Here is a 23,285-nt window from a genome sequence, read left to right on the forward strand (position 1 = left end):
TTGTAATTTCTCTATTTTCATTCCTGATGGATCTTATTAGAGTCCTCTCTTTTCTGCTTCTGGTTAATTTAGCAAGAGGTGTTCCCATTTTGTTTATCTTTTCATAGAACCAAAATTTTGTTTCGTTAATCTTCCATATAGGTTTTTTTGTTATTGATTTCATTTACTTGTGCTCTGATCTTTGTTATTTATTTCCTTCTGCTGTGTTTTGGGTTGGATTGCTCATCGTTTTCCAGTTCTTTGAGATGATTCATTAGATTGTTAATTTGTGATCTTTCTGTCTTTTGGGTGTAGACATTTATGGATATAAATTTTCCTCTCAAGACTGCTTTATCTGTGTCCCACTGATTTTGATAACTTGTGTCTGCTTTATCATTTAGTGCAAGGAATGTTTTGATTTCCCTCTTAATTTCCTCCTTAACCCAATAATCATTCAGCAGAAGGTTGGTTTAGTTTCTATGACTTTGTGTAGAGATGAGAGTTTCTGTTGGAGTTGATTTTTAACTTTATTTCACTGTGGTCTGAGAAGATGCATGGTATAATTTCTACTTTTTTTTAAATTTGTTGAGACATGCTTTGTGGTCTAGGATATCGTCTATCTTAGAGTATGTCCCATGAGCTGATGAGAAAAATGTATATTCAGTGTTTTGGGGTTAGAATATTCGGTGAATGTCAGTCAGGACCATTTGTTCTAGAGTTCTGTTTAAGTCCATTGTTTCCTCTTTTATTTTCTGATTGGAAGATCTGTCCTGTTCTGTGAGAGGTGTGTTGAAGTGCCCACCTATACAGTGCTGCTGTTTGTCATTTTGTTTAGATCAAGTAGGTTTTACTTTATGAATCTGGGTGCACCTGAGTTAGATCCATAAATATTTACAGTTGTTGTCTTCTTGTTGAATTTTACCCTTCACCATTATATAGTGACCATCTTTGTCTTTCATTACTTTTGTTGATTTAAAGACTAAGTTATCTCAAATAAAAACTGCCATGCCAGCCTTCTTTTGACTTCCATTTGCTTGAAATATTGTTTTGCATCCCTTCACCTTGAGTCTGAATGGATCCTTGCAGGTTAGATGTATTTCCTGAAGACAGCATATACTTGGCTTATGTATATTTATCCATTTGGCCACTGTATGTCTCTTTAGTGGGCAGTTCATGCCATTCACATTTATTGAGAGAAATGATATGTGGGGCAGATTTCTGTTCATCCTGTTGAGTTGAATTTTGTTGCTTTGTTTTCTCTCTTGAGCCATTTTGTTATCTAGCCTTTGACCTTTAGCTCTTGAATGATTTTAAACTGGTGAGTTTTTATTGTGCTGATCCATGTGTAATGCTGCTCTGAGGACTGCCTGGAGGGCAGGTCTTGTCTTGATGAATTCTCTCAATCTTTGCTTGTCCGAGGTCTTTATTTCTCATTCACATAAGAAACTTAGTTTTGCAGGATACAAGATTCTAGGCTGGGCATTATTCTGTTTGAGAAGAGAGAGAATGGGGTCCCAGTCTCTTCTGTCTTGTAAGGTCTCAGTTGAGAAGTCTGTAGTTAGTCTGATGGGTTTTCCTTTGTAGATTACCTGCTTCTTTAACCTTATAGCTCATAGGAGGGACACTTTCATGTTTCTTTTGGCCAGTCTGATGACTGTGTATTGTGGTGTCTTCCTGTTTGCAGTGAATCTCCCAGGAGTCCTTTGAGCTTCATGTACCCAGATATCTACATTTTTAGCAAGGCCAGGGAAATTTTCTTCCATTATATCCTCATATAGTTTATCCAACCCTTGTGTATTTCATTCTTCACCCTTGGGGGTGCCTGTATAATTCTCATGTTTGGCCTCTTCACATAATCCCACATTTCTTATAGGTTTTTCTCTTTTCTCTTATTTCTCTGCTCTGTCTTTGCGACTGACTTGTTTAATTAAAAGGTGTTTTGTTCAATCCCTGGGATTCTTTATTCTGTTTGATCTACCCTATTCTTGAGGCTTTCTACTGTGTTTTGTAATTTCTCGAATAAATTCTTCATTTCCAGAAGTTCTGTTTGATTTTTATGTAATATTTCAATTTCTTTTAGTGATTTTTTCTTCCATGTCTTGGAATTTTATTGTGTGTGTGTGTGTGTGTGTGTGTGTGTGTGTGTTGGTTATCCATTTTTTCTTGCATAACATTGAGTTTTCTTATAATCCATGTTCAAAAATCTTCTTCTATCATTTTACTGTTCTGAATATCGTTGAAATCCATTTCTAAAGAGCTGTTGTTCCCCTTCGGGGATATCCTTTCAGTTTAATTCCTCATACTTCCAGAGTTCTTTTACTGATTCCTTCCCATCTGGAGCAGCTGTTGCTTCTTACCTTTGGTTTTTCATTTAGATAATGCCACACCCAGTTTAATCTCTGAGCCAGTAGGTGGTGCTTGTGGGTGAGATTCAACCACACCCTGTGTGATGATTATGTACATGTAGTAAAAGGTCATGCAGATTGACTTCCATGTCAGTAGGTCACACTTGCTGGGAAGAGCAAGCTGCAATGTTGTTTTTGGGTCCTGTCACCAGCTCTCCGTTCCTCTGGAGAGGCACTCCAGTGTCTCAGGTGGTAGTGGGGGGGCCCTGGGACTTCCTTGTGTGTCCTTATTCTCCACCTCAGCGGGGGCAGGTTGGGGAGTGAGGCTGGGCAGTGCCAGGTTGGGTGATACTGCCCTCAAGCTCCACAAATGCTGTTAGTAGGGTCCTAAGGTATATTCTCTGCTTCTTTTCAAAGCTACCAGGGAGTGGGTGAAATGGCCCCACTCAGCCAAAAATTCTGCATGTGTAGGTCGGGCTGTATGAGCCCTACAGTCTGGCAGTCTGGAGCAGGCCTTGCTCCTATCCACTTTCCCCTAGTCTGCAGTTTCGCTGAGGCCTCTGCTGGCAGGCATGACCCCAAGCCAGTGGAGCTCCCCTGACTGTATTACTGGCTGGGCGGTTCCCTGTCCAAGATCACAACCTGAGTTTGGAGTGCGGCCCTCCCATGAGAGTAAGGTTGCCCCTGTATCACACTGCGGCTAGGAGCCACCCTGATCTGCCCCCGAAGGCACACACACCTCAGTATATTAGTTCACAAATATGCCTTCTGTGCCCCTGGGCAATGTGATTGATATCTGGGTAACCGGATCTAGGCTACAGGCCTGTCCCCTGGACCCCGGAGATCAATCCCTGACCTTTCCTGGAATAAGAATGCTATTTTCCAGTCACCCACAGGATGCCAAAGCTGGATCAATGTCTCTTCTGTCTTGGGGTTTGCCCCGCTCTGCTGGACCAGATAAGCAGCACCAGGGTGGGCTGGCAGGCAGGGAGCTCACAGTCCGAATACCCTTCGGTCAGCTGCAGGGCCCCAATAGGAAAGGTCTCATTCCCTGTGGATGCCTCTGGGTGTTGGGTAAATTGTCTCTCTTGGCAGTCATGTGTAGGGGAAGGCAAGGGGAGAATGAAGCAATTTGGTGCTTGCCTATCAGCTCAGGTCTGTGGGGTGGAAGGTATCACAAGGGAGCTGGGAGCCTGGTGCTCTGTCTGCAAGAGGCTTACTCACTGCTCACTGGCAGTAGCTGTCTCTGGGCTTGTGTCATCAGGTCTCTCTAGCAGCTCAGGAGCCCACCAGCAGTCCTAGATGCAAGGGAGGGGAAATTTAATCACTTCACGTACCCTTGTCACTGGTCTCCAAGCCTGTCGGGTTTAGACCCCGCCCAATGCCTTTTTCCTTCCAGTTCTGCTCCACAACCTCTTCCTGTGGAGTCTCCTGTAGGTTCAGGCACTCTTTCTTTTGACCCTCATCCGATATATGTTTGTCTGTTTGTTCTTTTCACTTTCATCTAAAATCTCTTCTTGCAGAACCACTCTGGCTGGAGCTATTTCTTGACCGCCATCTTGCGCCATATCTTATTATATATAATTCTGTAATTTTTTTTACCCACTCATCTGTTGGGTCTAGATGGTATTCTTATAGGTGATTAGTTTTATATGTATTTTAAAATATTAAGACTTTGTCATCTTTGTTATATTTCCACTTTTTTCTTTTCAGTTATTTTCTGTATAGGAGTTTTTTAAAAAGCAAAAGTTGATTTGTATATACCATAAATAATATACATGCATAAAGTTTTCAGTAATTGCTCCTGATTTAACAATTTAGGCCTGAGATACTAACACTAACAGGATTCAGAGTATTTTGTTTATATGTTTAGTTGTGTTCTTCAGCAGTTGAGGAACTCAGATATTTGTTGGATGAATGTATGGATTTCCTTTCTGTTAGCTGTTTGCCTCTCCTCTCTGTCTCTTTCTTTCTCTGTCTCTTTCATTCATTCCTTCATTCATTTATTTTTAATTCACAAATAATAATTGTGTATATTTATGGGGTACACATGTGATGTTTTGATGAATGTATACATTGTAGAAAGATTCTGTCAAACTAATTAACATAGCTGTCATCTTTGGTAGCTACCTTTCTTCTCTGTTTCTATGAGATCAAATTTTTTTAGATTATACATTTAAGTGAATCATACAGTGTTTGTCTTTCTGTACTTGGCTTATTTCACTTAGCATCATGTCCTTTAATTCCATCTGAATTGTTGTGAATGACAGAATACTTTGTTTTCTTTAAGGCTGAATGGTATGCCATTCATTGTGTGTGTATATACATATATATATATATATATATATATATGTATATATACATATAAATACACACACACACAATCACGCATCCACACCCACACCACATTTTCTTTATCCATTTATCCATAGATGGCACTTAGGGTGCTTCCATATCTTGGCTATTGTGAATAATGTTGCAGTGAACATGGTGAAGATGGGAGTGCAGATACCTCTTTGACATACCAATTTCAATTCCTTTGGATGTATACCCAGCAGTGGGATTTCTGGATCATATGGTAATTCTAATTTTAATTTTTTGAGTACGCTCCATGCTATTTTCCAAAATGGCTATACTAATTTACATTCCTGCCAACAGTGTACAAAGGTTCACTTTTATCTACATCCTAACACTTTTTATCATTTGCCTTTTTTATAATAGTCATTCTAATGTGTGTGAGGTGATATCTCACTGTGGCTTTAATTTGCATTTCCCTAATGATTAGAGATGTTGAACATTTTTTAATATATCTATTGACCATTTGTGTGTCTTCATTTGGGTAATGTCTGTTCAGATTCTTTGTCCATTTTTTAAATTGCATTATTTGTTTTGTTGCTATCGAGTTGAATCTCTTATATATTTTAGATATTAGCCCCTTATCAGATGTATGGTTCACAAATACTGTTTCCCAGTTTGTGGGTTTTCTCGTCACAATGTTAATTGTTTCATTTGCTGTGCAGAAGCTTATTAGCTTGATGCAATCCCATTTGTCTATTTTTGCTTTTGTTGCCTATGCTTTTGGAGTTCTAGCCAAGAAATCATTACCCAGACCAAAGTTGTGAAGCATTCCCCCTGTTTTCTGCTAGTAGCTATATCATTTCAAGCCTTATGTTTAAGTCTCTTATCCGTTTTGAAATGTATAGGGTATGAAATAAGGTTTCAGTTTCATTTTTATGCAGATGGATATCCAGTTTCCCAGCACTACTTATTAAAGAGGGTGTTCTTTCCCCATTGTGCGTTTAGAACCTTTGTCAAAAATTAGTTGATTGTAGGCTGGGCATGGTGGTTCAGGCCTGTAATCCTAGCACTTTGGCAGGCCAAGCAAGGAGGATTGTTTGAGCCCAGGAGTTCAAGAACAGCCTGAACAACATAGCAAGACACTGTCTCTACAAAAAAATACAAAAATTAGTGGGGCATGGTGGCATGCACCCATCTACTCAAGAGGCTGATACAGGAAGAATGCTTGAGTCTAAGAGTTCGAGATTGCAGTGAGCTATGATGACACATCTGCACTCCAGCCTGGGAAACAGAACAAGACCAAGTCTCAAAAAAAAAAAAAAAAAATGGAAAAGGAAATCAATTGGCCATAAATGCTTAGGCTAATTTTTCTGGACTTTCTGTCCTCTTCCATTGGTTGTTGTATCTGTTTTTATACCAGTATCATACTGTTTTGATTGCAAAAGCTTTATTATATATTTTTAAATCAAGGAATGTGATGTTCCTCTAGCTTTGTTCTTTTTGCTCACGTTTGATTTGGCTATTCAGGGTCATTTCTGGTTCCATAGGAATTTTAGGATTGTGAAAAGAGACATAGAAGTTCATGATATAATGATAAAGGGGTCAATGCATCAAGAAGTTACAATAGTTGTAAATATATATACACCCAACATTGGAAGACCTAAAGATATAAAGCAAATATTAATAGATCTGAATGTAGAGAAAGACTGCAATACGATAATAGTAGGAGACTTCTGTACTCTACTTTCAATATTGGAGAGATCATCTAGACAGAAGATCAATAAGGAAACATTGGACTTGAACCACACTTCAGACTAATTCGACCTAAGAGATATTTATAGAACATTCCATATCAAATGTACATGGAATATTCTCCAGAATAGATCATATAGTAGGCCATAAAACAAGTCTTAATAAATTTAAAAAGATTGAAATAATATCGTATCTTTTCTGATCACAGTGACAATAAACTAGAAATGAATAATGAGAAATCTTGGAGAATTCACAAATATGTGCAAATTAAATAACATACTTATGAATAACCAATGGGTCAAGGAAGAAATTATAAGAAAGTAAAAAATACCTTGGGGCAAATGAAAATGGAAATGCAACACACCAAAACTTATGAGATGCAGCAAAAGCAGTCCTGAGGGGGAAGTTTATAGCAATAAACGTTTTCATCAAAAGGAAGAAAGATCTCAAATAAACAACCTAACATTATACTTCAAGGAACTGGAAAAAAGATGAACAAAGCCCAACTTTAGCAGAAGGAAATAACAAAGATTAGAGCAGAAATAAACAAAATAGAGACCTGAAAAATAAAAGAAAATATCAATGAATTTAAAAGTTGTTTTTTTTAAATAAAATCAACAAAACTTTAGATGGACCAAGAAAAAAAGAGAAAAGACTGTAAATCATAAGTGAAAGTGGAAACATTATAACTGGTACCACAGAAATATAAAAAAGATCATAAGAGACTACTATGAACAACTATAGATCAATAAATTGGGCAACCTAGAAGAAATGGATAATTCTTAGAAATATGTAATATGCCAAGACTGAATCAAGAAGGAATAGAAAATCTGGACAAACCAATAATGAGTAATGATATTTAATCAGTAATGAGTTTCCCATCAATAAAAGCCAATGGCTTCACTGCTGAATTCTACCAAACATTTGAAGCAGAACTAATACCAGTCTTCATCAGACTCTTCCAAAAAATTGAAGAGGAGGGATTACTTTCAAAGTCATTTTATGAAGCTGGAATCACCCTGATAGGAAAGCAAGACAAGGATACTACAAGAAAATAACACTACAGGCCAATATCTCTATAGAAAATAGATGCAAAAATCCTCAACAAAATATTAGCAAACCAAATTTAAAAGCACATTAAAAAGATCATTCACTAGGACCAAGTTGGATTTATCCCTGGGATGCAAGGACAACGACTCAACATACATAACTCAATAAATGTGATACACCATAATACAGTGAAGTACAAAAACCACACTGTCATCTCAATAGATGCAGAAAAAAGAAGATTTGACAAAAATTCAGCATCCGTTTATGATGAAAACTCTCAACAAAATAGTATAGAAGGAATGTACCACCACACAATAAAGGTCACATATGACAAGCCCACAGCTAACATCATATTCAGTGGTGAAAGTTCAAAGCTGTTCCTCTAAGATTAGGAACAAGAGAAGGATGACCACTGTTGCTACTTTTATTCAACATAGTATTGGAATTCCTAGCCAGAGAACAATTAGGCTGGCTGGCTGGCTGGCTGGATAGCTAGCTAGCTGAATGAATGAATGAATGAATGAATGAAAAGAAAAGAGAAAGAAAGAAAATGTACCCATATAGGAAAGAAAGAAGTGAAGTTGTCTCTGATGACATGACCTTGTATATGGAAAGTCCTAAAACTCCACCAAAATTAAAAAAAAAAAAAACCTGGTAGAACTGATAAATAAATTCAGTCAAATTGCAGGTTACAAAAACAACATACAAAAATCAGTGGTGTTTCTATACAGTAACAATGAACTATCCAAGGAAATCAGGAAAACAATCCCATTTATAATAGCATCAAAAAAGTACTTATAAGTAAATTTAACCAAGGAGAGATAAAAGATCTGTACAGTTAAGACTATAAAATATGAAAGAAATTGAAGAAGGCACAAATAAATTGGATATCCCATGTTCATGGTATTGGCTCTTTCTCTGTCTCTCTCCTTTGGCTCCCTTCTCAAAGTTGCTTTTCGTTTTTCTTTTTTTTCTCCTCCCTGTTGATGATGATGCTTTTTGTCTTTATACTGTAAGCAGTGATTTTCAACTATAGCAGTTTCCGCCCACCCCCTGCTCCCTGGGAACATTTGGCAATGTCTGGAGATATTTCTTGTTTGTCACAACTTAGGGCTGGGGGGATGCAACTAGCATCTAATGCATAGAGGCCAGGGATGCTGTTAAACACCCTACAGTGGACAGACAGCCCCCAATAATGAATAATTATCCATTCCAAAGAATCAATAGTTTATGATTGCCTAAACATTTTTTTTTCCCTTTCCATCTACCTATAACATATGGACAGAACAAAGTCAAGCAGAAGTAGTGGTTGATTGTTGCAAAGAACTCAAAGCAGTAAGAAATGTTTGGAGAAGGAGGATTTACTAAAGTCCCAAAGTTAGGGTGCCTCCTATTCCTATCTTAGAGTTGTGGAATTTTCTTTTGGTTGAGATGGGGAGCAGTTGCCAAAAAGAAATCCTCTTGCCTGGTACTAATGCTAATGCATTTTCTATTATTATTTACTCAGCATCTTGCAGTTTTACATAAATTCTCAGATCTCTATCTAATGTGTTCTTATAAATTACATTTGACATTTCGTCAATTTTGCTAGTCATTCATCATTTTTTTGGTCATTTTGTCAGTTTAAAATAGCCAGTAGATCTACCTTTGCCTGAAAAGAAAGACTTCATTGCTCTTAAGATTGAGAGATGTTGAATGATTTCCTATTGTTGATTCTGGCATGGTGGTAATTATACTAATCTAGCTAGCGCTGAGTTCTTGCCTTAAGTTTGCCTTGCTTACCCATAAAGCTATCATCACTTGTACTATATTATTTATGCAGTATGGTCAAATGTCACCTTGCCTCAAAGTGACTTTGAAGTTATAGGGATCCTGTGTTTTGATTAAAATAAAATGTGGAGTGTTAAGTATTTTCAGTGTGTAAGAGAAGACGAAGAATTTCACAGGGAAAGTGGATGGTTATAAATTTTTACATGGGGATCCAGATTCTTTTTCAAAAGTGAGCAGAATCCAGGTAGTATTTCGAGGAGAATTGTGTAGAATTATACTTTATTTTGGCTATTTTTTAAGAAAATTAAGAGCAAAGCAAGTAAACAAGAAATAAATGAGACAGGATCTAAAATTACCTCACAGGATCTGAAGCTTTAAAAGTTCATTGGTAACTAGGACAGCCTCTAGATTCACAAACCAAAAATAGGAGAACCCATAGACAAACCTAGATTGTTTGCTACTTAAAACTGGTATAGTGTCATAGCTTTCCTCATCTTTTCACTGTACAGATCTCTTGTATTACTCTTGAAGTTTTAGGGGAAGTCATATATGGAGTAGATAGGTGTGAGGAGAAAGGACAGAAGTTTGTAAAATTCCCTGTATAATGTTTTAAGTGTATAGACGTAACTAAACTTTTTATTCTAAAATTCCTTCATGTAATAGAAAGATTCACCTATATATTTAAAGTGACAGTGTCTTTGACTATAGTGTACCAAAAAAGGCAAAATGGGAATGTCCTTGATAAACCACAGTAAGCCAAACAGAATATCAGACCCCTGGGATTTAACAGAAGAGTATTCTTAGTGCTTTCTTGTAGTCAACTTGAGCTCATAAAATCCTGAAATGTGTAAGGGAATTTACACTTCTTATAGGGTAGAATTGCTATGGTGTGTGTACTTTGTTTTGTCTCATCTTAATATTCATGACTTAATTTCATGAAGTAGGTTTCACTTTTAGATTGTAAGAAGTAAATCTCTTCTATTTTTTTTCTTTCAGTGACTATCACCTCTGCCAGGCAACTAACCGGATGTAGTCGCTTCAGCCATATTTTCCCTTCATCTGCTTACCAGCACATTAAGATGCATAAGAGAATTCTGGGGCATTTGTCATCTGTCTACTGTGTAGCATTTGACAGAAGTGGGAGAAGAATTTTTACAGTGAGTTTAAAATTTATGATATAGTAATATATATACAAATATAACAATTGAAGAAGCTAGACTTCATGGCATTGCATTGTGCTTTGTAATGGACATAATGAATGCAAAAAAAGATGAGTGGAAATTGAAAGTCTTTTTTTCATTTTATATTAGTAAATAGGTGAACTATAATCTCCATTATCTTTTGGGAAACTTAATTAAAAAATAAACCTTCAGAAGGCCTTATATTCTAGAGGTGGTTAATTTATGTGAAACAAATGTACTCAATTTCATTTTATTTTAGCAAACTTTATTACTTTTATTTTTCATTTTTTTAGAGACAAGGTCTCACTCTGTTGCCCAGGCTGAAGTGCAGTGGCACGCTTATGGCTTACTGCTACCTTGAATTCCTGGCCTCAAGCAATCCTCCTGTTTCAGCCTCCTAAGTAGCTGGGACTAATAGGCACAGGCTACCACACCTGGCTAACTGTTTTGGTTTTTTTTTTAGAGACAAGGTTTTATTATGTTGCCCAGGCTGCTCTTGAACTCCTGGGCTCAAGCGATCCTCCCTCCTTGGCCTCCCAAAGTGCTAGGATTATAGGCATGAATCATTGTGCCTAGCAATAAACATTTATTAAAGTGCACTTTCTGTGTGTCACTTAGTGTAATTGCTGCCAGTTTTGTTTAATTAATGATTACATCACCCTTATGATTGAATAGTTGAACTATGCAGTTAATAATGAAGATTATAATTATTTTATATATATATATTTCTTTGATTATAGTATTGATTATTTTTAAAATTGGGTTTTTAATAGTCAGATCATCCTGTAAGCTTTTGAACACAAAATTGTAGCACACCAATATTTCCAAGAAAGGATTTAGTCTCATTACTTTAGTACTAAATTAACATAGAAATGTGGATTATAGCATTTTTTTATATTTGTATGCTACAACAAAGGAAATGAAGTTATGACTTCTTAGAATTTGTTACTGACTCTTCCATTGATGACATTATGACTCTAAATGTGACACGTAAGTATTTGGATGTTAATGATCATGACGAGGATGATGAATGCCATCTTTTAATAAACAGTTAATTATTAAATAACTTATTTACCATATTGAAGTAGAATTGCTTTTTACTATTTTTAAAGCTCTTTTGAAATTCTCAATAGGAAATTCAACATAATATTTTTTACCAGAGATTATTATTAACAGCCTGCCTCATGTTTACTGAGAAATGCATGTAGACTTTAGGTTAAATTTTGAAGTATTTGTAGAAAAAAATATTTAAGTAAGAAAAAAGGCTATCAGGCCTAAGGAAAGAAATAAGGGTAGAAATACTTAATGCTAATCACTTAAAAGTCAGCTTAAAATATTTTGATTTATCAGGATTGGTAATAGTTTTGAGGAGTTCTTCACAAATGCCATTGTCAATTTGGACAATGCCTTGTTAGTGCTATCATTTGTATGTCATTTATATTTGCTATTGGATATGTATTATATAGAAAGAAGAGACTAAAAGAAAAGACTTAGAAGCAATTTAATAAAATCCTCTCTGTCTTTTTGGCCTTTTCTTGAAGGGGGCAGTGAATTTCTGCTTCATTATAAATCTTCTATCCTTTTATGTTACTATAGGGTTCAGATGACTGTTTGGTAAAAATTTGGGCTACAGATGATGGACGCCTCCTTGCCACCCTTCGAGGGCACTCTGCTGAAATTTCTGACATGGCTGTTAACTATGAAAACACTCTTATTGCCGCAGGCAGCTGTGATAAAGTTGTAAGGGTATGGTGTCTTCGAACTTGTGCACCGGTTGCAGTCCTTCAGGGACATTCAGCTTCTATTACTTCCATACAGGTAAGAAAAATTATAAGATAGCTCTAACATATAATAAAGGTGAGAATCATTTTTTGTTACATTGTATGGATGATAGCACAAATAATGGCAACAGGAAAAATACCCTATATTAAATGTTTTGCTCCTACTTTGCCGATAGATATTTTTTAAGTTCCCTTTTCATATAATTCTGTTCTCTTTAGAAACAAGTAAAAAAGATGATTGTAAAAGTTTTTCAAATGCAGTGTAAGACAACTTATTTATCTCACTTGTGTTCGTGAAGATGGGAAAATACTTGTAAATCCCTTAAGAGCACACTAATACTTGTTAGTCAGGATTTATAAATAGGTTCTAACCTGAATATTGGCATACTTTGTGTTAATATTTAACACATGTAAGATGTTCAGACAGATTTAGTATGTGTGTCTGTGTGTAGTTTAATGTTAGGGGAATTTTTATTCTTCATTTCAGTGATTTGTTATTTCAATTTGATGTATAAAATAAAATAAATTGGCTTATTTTAAATACTTGTCCATGTAGTGTTTTTATCAGATGTTGGTAGTGAAAGTCCTGGATACGCCAAAATACTTTTTATTTAATAAAACTAACTAAGCCAAACTTTTGTCCTCTTTTTGTGTTGAGAGCAAAACGGAAGAATCTTGAGACTTATACACTTTGGTCAAGGAGACTGCTTTTAGAGGAGATAATTACTCTCATTTACTTTCCTTTGTTCTTTAGTCGCTAATAAGTATGTCATTTTGTGTGTATTGTTTAAATAATATATCATCTATTTATGACGAGCTAGCAAGAATTGAGTTCAGTGTGTACTGGATTTGAAAGTTTTCATGTCAAAATTTTAATCGGTTGAAATTAGTTCATGGATTTTGATTTGGAAGATTATCAGTTACTTGTGTTCTCACTATAATATCTGACTGATTTATTTCTAGAATTTGGAGATATTCTCATATAACATTAAAAAATGAATATTTGATTATAGTAGTCCTCCCCTTATCTGCACTTTCACTTTCCATGGTTTAAATTACCCATGGTCAGCCATGGTTTGGAAAATAGGTGAGTACAGTGTAGTAAGGTATTTTGAGAGAGAGCTCACAATCACATAAATTTTATTAGAGTATATTGTTATAATTGTTCTATTTTATTATTAGTTATTATTTATTAATCTCTTACTGTGCCTAATTTATAAATTAAACTTTATCATAGATATGTAAGTATAGGAAAAAACTAGTATATATAGGACTCAGTACTATCCGAGGTTTCAGGCATCCACATCTTGGAATGTATTCCCTGTGGATAAAGAGGAATAACTGTATACTGAAAAATGTTTATGATACTGTTTGTTTTGTTCCATGGTTTCATTTGCTGGTTTTTTTTTTCTCATTTCATTTACATATTGGAGTGCCCTACAGATCCGTAGATCTCTTCTCTATCATATTCTATCCCTTAATGATCTCATGATGGCTTTGAATTTCATCTGTAAACTGATGACTCTCAACTTATATCCCCATCTTGGACCTGTTTTTTAGTCCATACTTGTTTATTCAACTACCTGCTTGACATCTTCACATAGATGTCTACTAGGCATCTCAAACTGAACATATTCAAAATTGAACTCATTTTCCTTCCTCAGTCTACTCCTCCCAAAACTTTTCCCATGTAAATAAATGGCAATTTCATGTTTTCAGTTGCTTAGGATAGTCATCCTTAACTTTTATCTTTCTCTTATACTCCGTATCTAACTTGTCAGCAAATCTTGTTGGCTCTACCCTCAAAACATATCCAGAATCTGAAAAATTCTCATGACTTCCCTGATTACTATCCTGTTTTAAGCAACCATCATCTATGTCCTAAGTTTATTGAAATAGACTTCTAATTGATCTTCCTGCTTCTTCCACTCCCTTTTCCCTGCCCCAGTTTAGCCTCTGCACAGCAGAGTGATTTTAAAATGCAAATTAAATGATGTCACGGTGCTCAGAACCCTCAGTAGTTTCCAATCACAGAATTAAAGCCAAAGTGTTTAAAGTGACCCACAGGCCATATATTCTCAGCCCCCTTGTTCTCTTTGACCTCATATCTTACTATTTGTTTGTTTCCCTTTCTTACTCTGCTTAAGCTGCTGGCCTCTTTGCTTTTCTTGAACACTCTAGGTATACTTCTGCCTTCTCTTGCTGTTTCCTGTCTCTGGAGTGTTCTTTTCTGGATGGTTTGTTTCTTCACTTTATAAGTGCTTTGTGCAGATGTCACCTTCTCAGGGAGGCCTTCTCTGACCACCTTACCACTCTGTTTAAAATTGTAACTCCCCCTACTCCATGAAACTATGTCTTCCCTTCTTTGTTTCATTTTTGTCCATAGTAATGATCATCATTTGGCATTCTGTACACTTTCTTTATTATTTGTGTATTGACTGTCTTTGTTAACATCTGTTGTATTATTCTTCAACATTTTTTCCTTTCTTTTTTTAAACAAAATTGAGATAAAAAGGTATAATACTAATAGCAGTTGCCTCTGGATGGTAGAATTATATTAATAATAAGTTACTTTTATTCTGCTTTTTTATATTTTCTAAACTTTCTACAATAGGTGTGTATTAATTTGCATGTCAGAAATAAATAAATGTTTTTTTAAAAACTGTCTCACATGATTTCTCATTTAAAAACAATCAAATTGAGGCATATTAATGGCCAGATCCCCCTTTGGGATTGATAAATTTAAATGTAATGGGATAAAGGTTTCAATGTTTCTTCAAACTTAATAACATTATACTATTTCATATTTAGTTGTCTCATTCCTATAGATCAGAGATCAGCAAATTTATAGGTCAGATAGTAAACATTTAGGCTTTGCAGGCCATACGGTCTCTGTTGCAACTACTCCTCTCTGTTCTTACAGCACAAAAGCAGCCCTACGTAGACAAGTACAATGTGACTGTTCTAATAAAACTTAATTTGCAGAAACGGTGCGTGAGCCATAATTTGTCAACTTTTGCTATTTATTATATATTAAGCTTTCTAACGCCAGGTTCTTTATCTCAGAAATGAAAATACAATTGGCCCATCATATTTATGGGTTCTGCATTTGTGGATTCAACCAACCGCGGGTTGAAAATGTTAGGAAGAAAGTAAGTCTGGACGTGTTCAGTACAGACTTATTTTCTTATAATTATTCCCAAAACACTATAGCATAACAACTATTTACATAGAATTTACATTGTATTAGGTATTATAAGTAAGAGATGATTTAAAGTATACAGGAGGGTGTGTATATGTTATATGCAAATACCACACCATTTTATATCAGCAACGTAAGTGTCCGTGGAGTTTGGTATCCACAGGAGGTCATGGAACCAATCCCCCAAGGATACTGAGGAACGACTGTATCGGCATGCTAACTTAGTCTTGGTTTCTTTACTATATATCCATTATTAATAGATAATGTTGAGTGGTAATTTTTATCTAAATTAAAGTCTATAGTCTTTAGAGGTTCTCTGCTTCCAAACAAGGAAACTAAGTAAGAGACTTCTAATATCTATAATGATCATTTACTTTTGATTTGCATTCAAAATGTATTCCAGTCATATATATCTTGATTCTTAATAGTTATCTCAATGAAAATTGTTTATTATCTCCATTTAGGATTTTCAAAATTCATGGATATGTTAGAGAATCTTGTCTGATTTGCAACTTTTTCCAATGTCCTATGCATCAGGAGCCCAATGGCTCTCCCCTTCTCTGTGATTCTCTTCTAAGGTCATGTAAAATACTGAGAGTAAGAGCCTGAGAAGCCTTCATGATAAAGGCCATGGTCCATCTGGTGTAGTAGTAGTTCTTTAAATTGAGCACTTAAGTATATTTTTTTCCTAATGTATTTTTTCCACAATGATAGGAACAAAGATTTGACCTATTTTACATTATCCATGAAAACAAATAATTTCTTAATTTAAAAGGACAAAATTAATATACTTTATTGAAGTTGGACTTTTAAGTAAAGTGTTAAAACCCAAACTCTTAGATCTTAACTTCATAATTGTTGTTTCTAGATTTACTTCTGATGCTCTAGCCATATGGAGTATAAAAATTCCATAGTTTTGCTATATAAACATATATTTAGTACATGTGTAATGGTTTAACTAGAAATGCATTTGTGAGTTTATTCTCCATTGTAAATGATCAAAATTATTAATCTTAAAGTGTGATGTTAAATGATTTTAAAATAATTATTTTTTAGGACTAAAATATTTTATCCTAAATTGAAATGCTATTTTTCTATATTTTTTATATTTTAAATTTTTATAAGATATTCATTAATCTAGGACATTTAAATAATCCCTTGAAACTGAAATTCATAAGTGAATTTATTTAAATTACATTTATTAGAGTGATTATAATTTTAAAACATGCTGTGTTTGAAGTTTAGTTTGAACATGAAAACTTTCTATTTGAATCAGATTTTTTTTTTTTTAAGTTTTGTCCATCAACTAAAGGCACAACCAGATACCTCACTTCTACTGGTGCTGATGGAACAATCTGTTTCTGGCAATGGCACGTGAAAACAATGAAGTTTAGGTAAGTTTAGAAGCAGTTTAAAATTTTTGTGAAAAATCAATAATGTTCATTTTTATTTGTTGATTCTTAATAGTCCATGTATTTAAATATATATATACATATATTAATATATATGTGTGTTTGTACACATATCCATACCTACTTCAATTAGATGTTAGAGATTTTAGAATAAAATTTTTCTGATGTCAATGTTGAAGAGGCTATTTAATTTATATAGAAAATTTTGGTAAGGAGTTTTATTTGTATCATTTCTTACATTGGTAAGAAGACTTTGAACTTTTCACCATGGAAGTAGTAGGTTTTTCTGTAATATTGATGCTAAATAAATCAATAACCAGAAGTGTACTAGGATTCTTGCCCATTAGATGAACATGATGAAAAATTAAAAATTTTTACTTTTTCTCTTTAGAGATCGCCCAGTGAAATTTACTGAGAGATCCAGACCTGGAGTTCAGATATCTTGTTCATCTTTCAGTTCTGGTATGTATGAAAATGGAATGTTTTGAGTACCTTTAATATTAGTTGGTCCAGTTTTAGAAATAGAGTTTTTAGTTTTATGAAGAAAAAATGTGTATATTTGAGTCTTAATGGAAGCACACCAAAAGCGTGAACTGTTTATTATGATAGAGGAACCTTTTTAGACTCTGATTAACATGAAATAGTGATTGTTTTTTTTTCTTCACTATTTAATATATTTTTTATAATGCAGATTTTACGTGGTGAAAAACAAAGTCTTCTACTCCAAATACCCACTAACAAAAAAGTATAGCATTCCTTCCCCAATCAATTCAAAACTGCTTCCCTGATTTTACAGAAAACACATTTTATGGCTCGATATTGAAGACACTTTTATAGGGCATAAACAGTGCTTTTTCTATTGCTAAGAATCCTATATTAACCTTTTTTCTTACCTTTTAAGATTGTGGTAAGACATACTAACATAAAATTTATCATTTCAACCATTTTTAAGTGTGCAGTTTGTGGCCTTAAGTATATTCACATTATTCTCCATCTACCACCACCATCCATCTCTATAACTTTTTCATAATCTTACTCAACCACTATAGCCACTATAAAGAGAACTGCAGATATAAGTTGTTTTATAAATAGTTTTAGAATATTATGATTTTACATAAAATATAAAGAAACGAATTCCTCAAGGCTGTGTCCTTTAATGTTCATGATCCATAGGCCTGCATTTAGTTTGTAGTTGGTAGATTTTGTTGGGTGAATGACATAGTTGTCTATATATTTCCCTTGTTTCTCTTGAATTTTACTTTTTCTCTGAAGTGTTAGTATGTCTTTAAGGGTTAGAATGCAATCTTGTGTTTCTTGAAGCGTTTTTACGGATACAAGGTAGCATACAATAAAGGAAGCAACCAAAAGGTTTTAAAAGTTCCTTGATACTATGATTGTTTTTTTTTTAATCTTCCAGGTGGTATGTTCATTACAACAGGTAGCACTGATCATGTGATTAGAATATATTATTTGGGTTCTGATATCCCTGAGAAAATTGCTGAATTAGAATCACATACGGTAAGAGCAAAATTAGAAATTTAAATATGTTGCTTTATTTTTTAACACCCCTGGAAAATTGGTTTCATTTTTTCTTTTATGATCTGTACTATACTTTAACATAGATTGGTACTAAAACTTCTATGGAAAGGTTTCACTTTAGTAATGAAGATAAGCATGAAATTCTGGATTTACTATGGTTGTGGTATTTAATGTCAGTTCCACTTGACTATATAGAAAAAGAAAAACAATGTATAAAAATGTATTAATATTTTATATATACACACTCATGTGCATGCGCACACACACACACACACACACACTACAGTAATAGCTTGTGAAAATCCTTTTTAGCCTGAGGTGTTACTAGTTGTATGAGCTGCTTGTTACTTAAAATCTATACAGTTAATAAAAGACATTAACTATGTCTTAGGAATAAAATTATTTTTACTGAATTAACTCATTTATCTTAGTATGGTTGTTTTTAGAATGCCATCAGAGACTTGTGGAATCTAGTCCCACTTAGTTATCAACAATAGTTACATATAGGGAACAAGTATATGCCTGGGGTAAAAATCATTGGTGGCTGGTACTTGTCCTATTGGTCTATTCCTTTTCAAGAAGCTTTGAGCCACTGTTGTTTAGTTATATCCCTGTGCACCTTTCATGTATCTCTTCCTTCTCTTTCTTTTTTTTTTTTTTTACTTTCTTTTTCGGATAATTATTTATTGTGGAATGTGAGAGTCTTTTTGTTTCAGCTCACTGTACAGCTCATGTACCTCATTGTCAAAGCTGTATAATCAGCAGTTGAGAGCACTCAGCTTTGTAGGTCTTAATGTTCATACTACTGTTGACACCTCATTTGGAATAGTATTAGTGTACATTAATAAAATACATACAATTTCCCTGAAAGATCACTTAAAAAAAAAGATTCTTTGTGAGTTGCAGAATCAATTGTGTTCCTGAAATTTGTAGTAAAATAGACACCTGTTAGAAACCTTCTCCTGGAGCTTTTGGAAACAGTGTCTTGCTTTTTGTCCTAATATACAAACCTAATTGGACATTCTCCTTATGAGGACTTACTGAACCAAACTGAACTCTTACCTTACTTTTACTTATTTCTAGATACTAAAATAATGGAATATGATTTAAATTGTGAAAGAGAAAAACTTAGGAAATATTTAAAGATCTCAGACTGAGACCATTAAGTGGGAGAAATCCATCTGGGCCAGAGCATGCCAAAGAGGCATCTTTGCAGTTAACACACAAGTTGGGTACATATATAAGTATAGTAAAGTTGATTGATAGCTGAGAGAGGAGAAAGAAATAAATGAATAGAAAAGAATTGAGGAGGAAAAAGATGAAGGAAAATTGATTATTAATAGAGTTGTATTTGCAGACACTCAGCTAAATAAGTAAACACTCCTCATTGGAATCAGTGGCCGCTGGTAGTCACTAAAATAAGATGTTTCTTCAGAATATCTAAAATCAATTATTGCAACTGGCAGTGGAAATCCAGAATAAAGTGAAAAAAATGATTAAATATGAAGATATTTAATATTGGCTTTAAAAAATAAGTTTAAATTCAGCTCAATAGCTGAGTGGTTTGTGAAAATGTGTACATTTGCGGGTACATTTTAGCTTTACCGTCAAGGAATAAGGTAAAGGAAATTGCAAACTTTGGTTTACACTTTAATCTTGTTATCACTACTATACATACTATATTTGTAAAAGTATGGGTTAATCGTTCTAAAAGAAGATTTAATTAGCAGCCTCTAAACTATAGTACCTACAGACTGTCAGATGAATCCATAATTAAATCATGTGGGGGAATAGGAAATGATTGCTTTGTTTTCTGAAATTAAAAAAAAAAGTTAAGTGGAAAATTTAATTCAACTACTATTAAATCACTTATTTTAAGGTGGTGTCTTAGATTAGTGTGCTGTCTTATGGGGAACATAGTAAATTAATTCATATTCAGAACTATCTGCCTCTGGAGATATGGTTTATAGGCAGATTTGCTTATGTCTGGTTCATTTCAAATTACTGCCAATAAGTATTCCTCCTTAGTTAATACATAGTTTCAAGCTTCATTATTTTTTTTTTCAATTAGAGGTTTCCTAACCTCTAATTTTTTTAAAAAAAGAACTATTCCATGATGCTTTTGCATGAGAATTTGAGGGGAAGAGTACTTTATTCGTTTTACAAATAAATTTGTTTTAACCAAAAATCTGTTGTTTTATGTCTTAGGATAAAGTTGTTGCTGTTCAGTTCTGTAACAATGGAGACAGGTAATTATGTAGTACATATTTATGTAAACAGATATTTGACATGTTTTACTACTGTTCCCTCAGAAGCAGCCACCTTTGCTATAGATATCTTAATTCTGTCCAGTCACATAGGTTCTGTCTTTGATGACATCCTTACTCATCCCTACCAAATTTTCATCCATGTAGTAATCATAGTCTATCAGTTCCTCCTTTCTGAGTGCTTTCTTTTTTGTTAATTCTGTTCTTTTCATTTCTGTTAGTACCCACCTTAGCTTAGGATTCCATTATTTGACCTGCCATCTCTGCCAGATCAATATTGTTCTGTTCATAAATCTTTAGTGTTTCCTCCTCTCTGTCTATGGAATAGAATTCAAACGTCTTAGCTTGACATTCAGAGCTGTCTACTGCTTAACTTTAGACTTACATTCTTTTCTCATCTACTATTGTCCATATGAATCCAGCTTAGCGGATGTACATTGTTCCTTAGCTGATGTACATGCGATGTATATTATCTCATCCATTCCTTTGCTTATACTTTTTCTCACATCATTCCTACCCAGATAGGCTATTCCCTACCTTCCTGTAACCTCTTTTTCTTTCCCTCCTACTTTCTACCTCTCCCTTCTCGTCTTCCTCCCTTATCCCTCACCCTCCCTTCCTCACCCTCCCTTCTTTTTCTCTTCTTATCTAAGTCTTATCGTCCTTTTAAGGTTCATGCCCTACCTGAAGCCTTTCCTGACTGCTCCAACTTTTAACTATCTTGACCTTTTCTGAACATCTGCATCACTTATTATCTATACTATGCATATGATACATATCTCCTATGTCTGTAAACTCAGAAATTATATACAAATATCTGCACACCCTCTAAAATGTCTGTTCCTAAAAAGGTGATGGCCAAAAAGGCCTTGGCCTAAAAGTTGACCTAGAATAATAGATTTAAAATTTTAACCACTTAGCATAAATGTATATCCATGTACAGGTTGATTATCCTTTATGCTTGGGACCAGAAGTGTTTTGGATTTTGGATTTTTTTCAGATTTTGGAATATTTGCATATACATAATGAGATATCTTGGGTAAGGAACCCAAATCTAAATACAAAATTCATTTATGTTTCATATACACCTTATATACATAGCCTGAAGGTGATTTCACATAATATTTTTAATAATTTTGTGCATGAAACAAAATTTTGACTGTGACCTATCACATGAATGAGATCTGTGGAATTTTTGACTTGCGGCATCATGTTGGTGTTTAAAATTTTCAGATTTTGGAACATTTCATATTTTGAATTTTTGGATTAAGGATGCTAAACCTGTATGTCTGTAAGGACTTTATGTGGATGATCATGTTTTATTTTTAAATAGCTTTTGGACAGTGAGTGATTGCAATGATGGACTTGTTCATTTTTGTTAAATGCAAGAGTACATAATAATGGTCTGCAAAGAGTGACCTATATTAGGTCTATATTAGGGATGACAAAACCTTCAAATAAATTTTAAAATTGACTTAATTCTGCACTATACTGAGTGCTGAGTTACATATTTGAAGTTTTGTGCAGCTACTATTTCATGTTATAAGAATCTAAATTTTTAATTCCTTCCCTTTTTCCATTAAGGAGAAACACATTATTTTGTCTTAATTATTTATTTGTCCAATAAACATATCAGAAGATGTCCAATTTTACTAATAGTCAAATAAATGTTAATTAAAATAGCAGTAACAATTTTTTTTCTTTCAGGATGACAAGATAATGACAATGATAATATCCAATATTGCCAAGGGTTTTGGGAAAAATGGACATTTTCCTGCAACTTTTGATGAGATTATAAATTGTTAAAAAAAACTTTTCAGGGAAGCGATTTGGCAGCATGTATTAAAAGCTTTAAAAATGTGCCTACTCTTTGACTCAGAAAAAACATGTATAAGGTTGTACAAAGATATATTGAAAAATGTTCATCATAGCATTATTCATTATGATGAAGACTAGAAACAATATAAATATTGATCGTTAGCGGTTTAATTAAATAAATTTTGATACATCTATATTGTTGAATACTTATTAAAAGTGATGGTAATTTTATACCTGTAAACATAGAAATAGATCTATAAATTATAGTTATGCTAGGGAAAAACATTAGTGCAATTGTATTTCCTGTAGAGGAAAATATATAAAATATATGTATATATTTAATAAATTCTGAAAGAATAAAAACTAAAGTGCTAATAGTTGCAGAATTATATTATTTTAATAACATCATTATTGAGATATAATTCATATACCATAAAATTCAATTGGTTTCAGGATATTCCTAGGATTGTCACCCTATAAATCACCACAGTCAATTTTAGAACATTTTCATCACCTCAGAAAGAAAGCCCATACCCTTTAGCTATCAACCTCCAATCATCCTCTCTCTCCATCTTTAGCTCTGGACAACCATTAATCTACTTTTTATTTTTATAGATTTGCCTATTCAAGATTCATCCACACCACAGTAATAATTCATTATATGAATATGCCACATTTTATTTATCTATTTATCCATTGATGGACATTTGAGTTGTTTCTACTTTTTGGCTTATTATGAATAATGCTTCCATGAATATTCATGTACACATTTTTATGTGGACTTACACTTTCATTTCTCTTGGATATATACCTGAGAATAGAATTGCTGGGTCATGTGGTAACTATGTTTAACATTTTGAGGAACTGCCAAACTGTTTTCCAAAGTGACTG

General features: G+C 34.0%; 1 protein-coding gene across 1 annotated transcript in view; it reads left to right on the top strand.

The window, feature by feature from the left end:
* The window catches only part of BRWD3 (bromodomain and WD repeat domain containing 3), a 122,987-nt gene that overhangs the window by 43,369 nt on the left and 56,333 nt on the right, over positions 1-23,285 (top strand). Inside the window, exons 7-12 of the mRNA XM_069464369.1 lie at positions 10,191-10,351; positions 11,972-12,193; positions 16,652-16,752; positions 17,162-17,232; positions 18,188-18,288; positions 20,518-20,558. Coding sequence (XP_069320470.1) covers positions 10,191-10,351; positions 11,972-12,193; positions 16,652-16,752; positions 17,162-17,232; positions 18,188-18,288; positions 20,518-20,558 — 697 coding nt within the window. The remainder of the gene's footprint in view (positions 1-10,190; positions 10,352-11,971; positions 12,194-16,651; positions 16,753-17,161; positions 17,233-18,187; positions 18,289-20,517; positions 20,559-23,285) is intronic.

Source organism: Eulemur rufifrons, chromosome 30 (genome assembly GCF_041146395.1).
Source record: "Eulemur rufifrons isolate Redbay chromosome 30, OSU_ERuf_1, whole genome shotgun sequence".
In the NCBI taxonomy this organism is placed as follows: domain Eukaryota; kingdom Metazoa; phylum Chordata; class Mammalia; order Primates; family Lemuridae; genus Eulemur; species Eulemur rufifrons.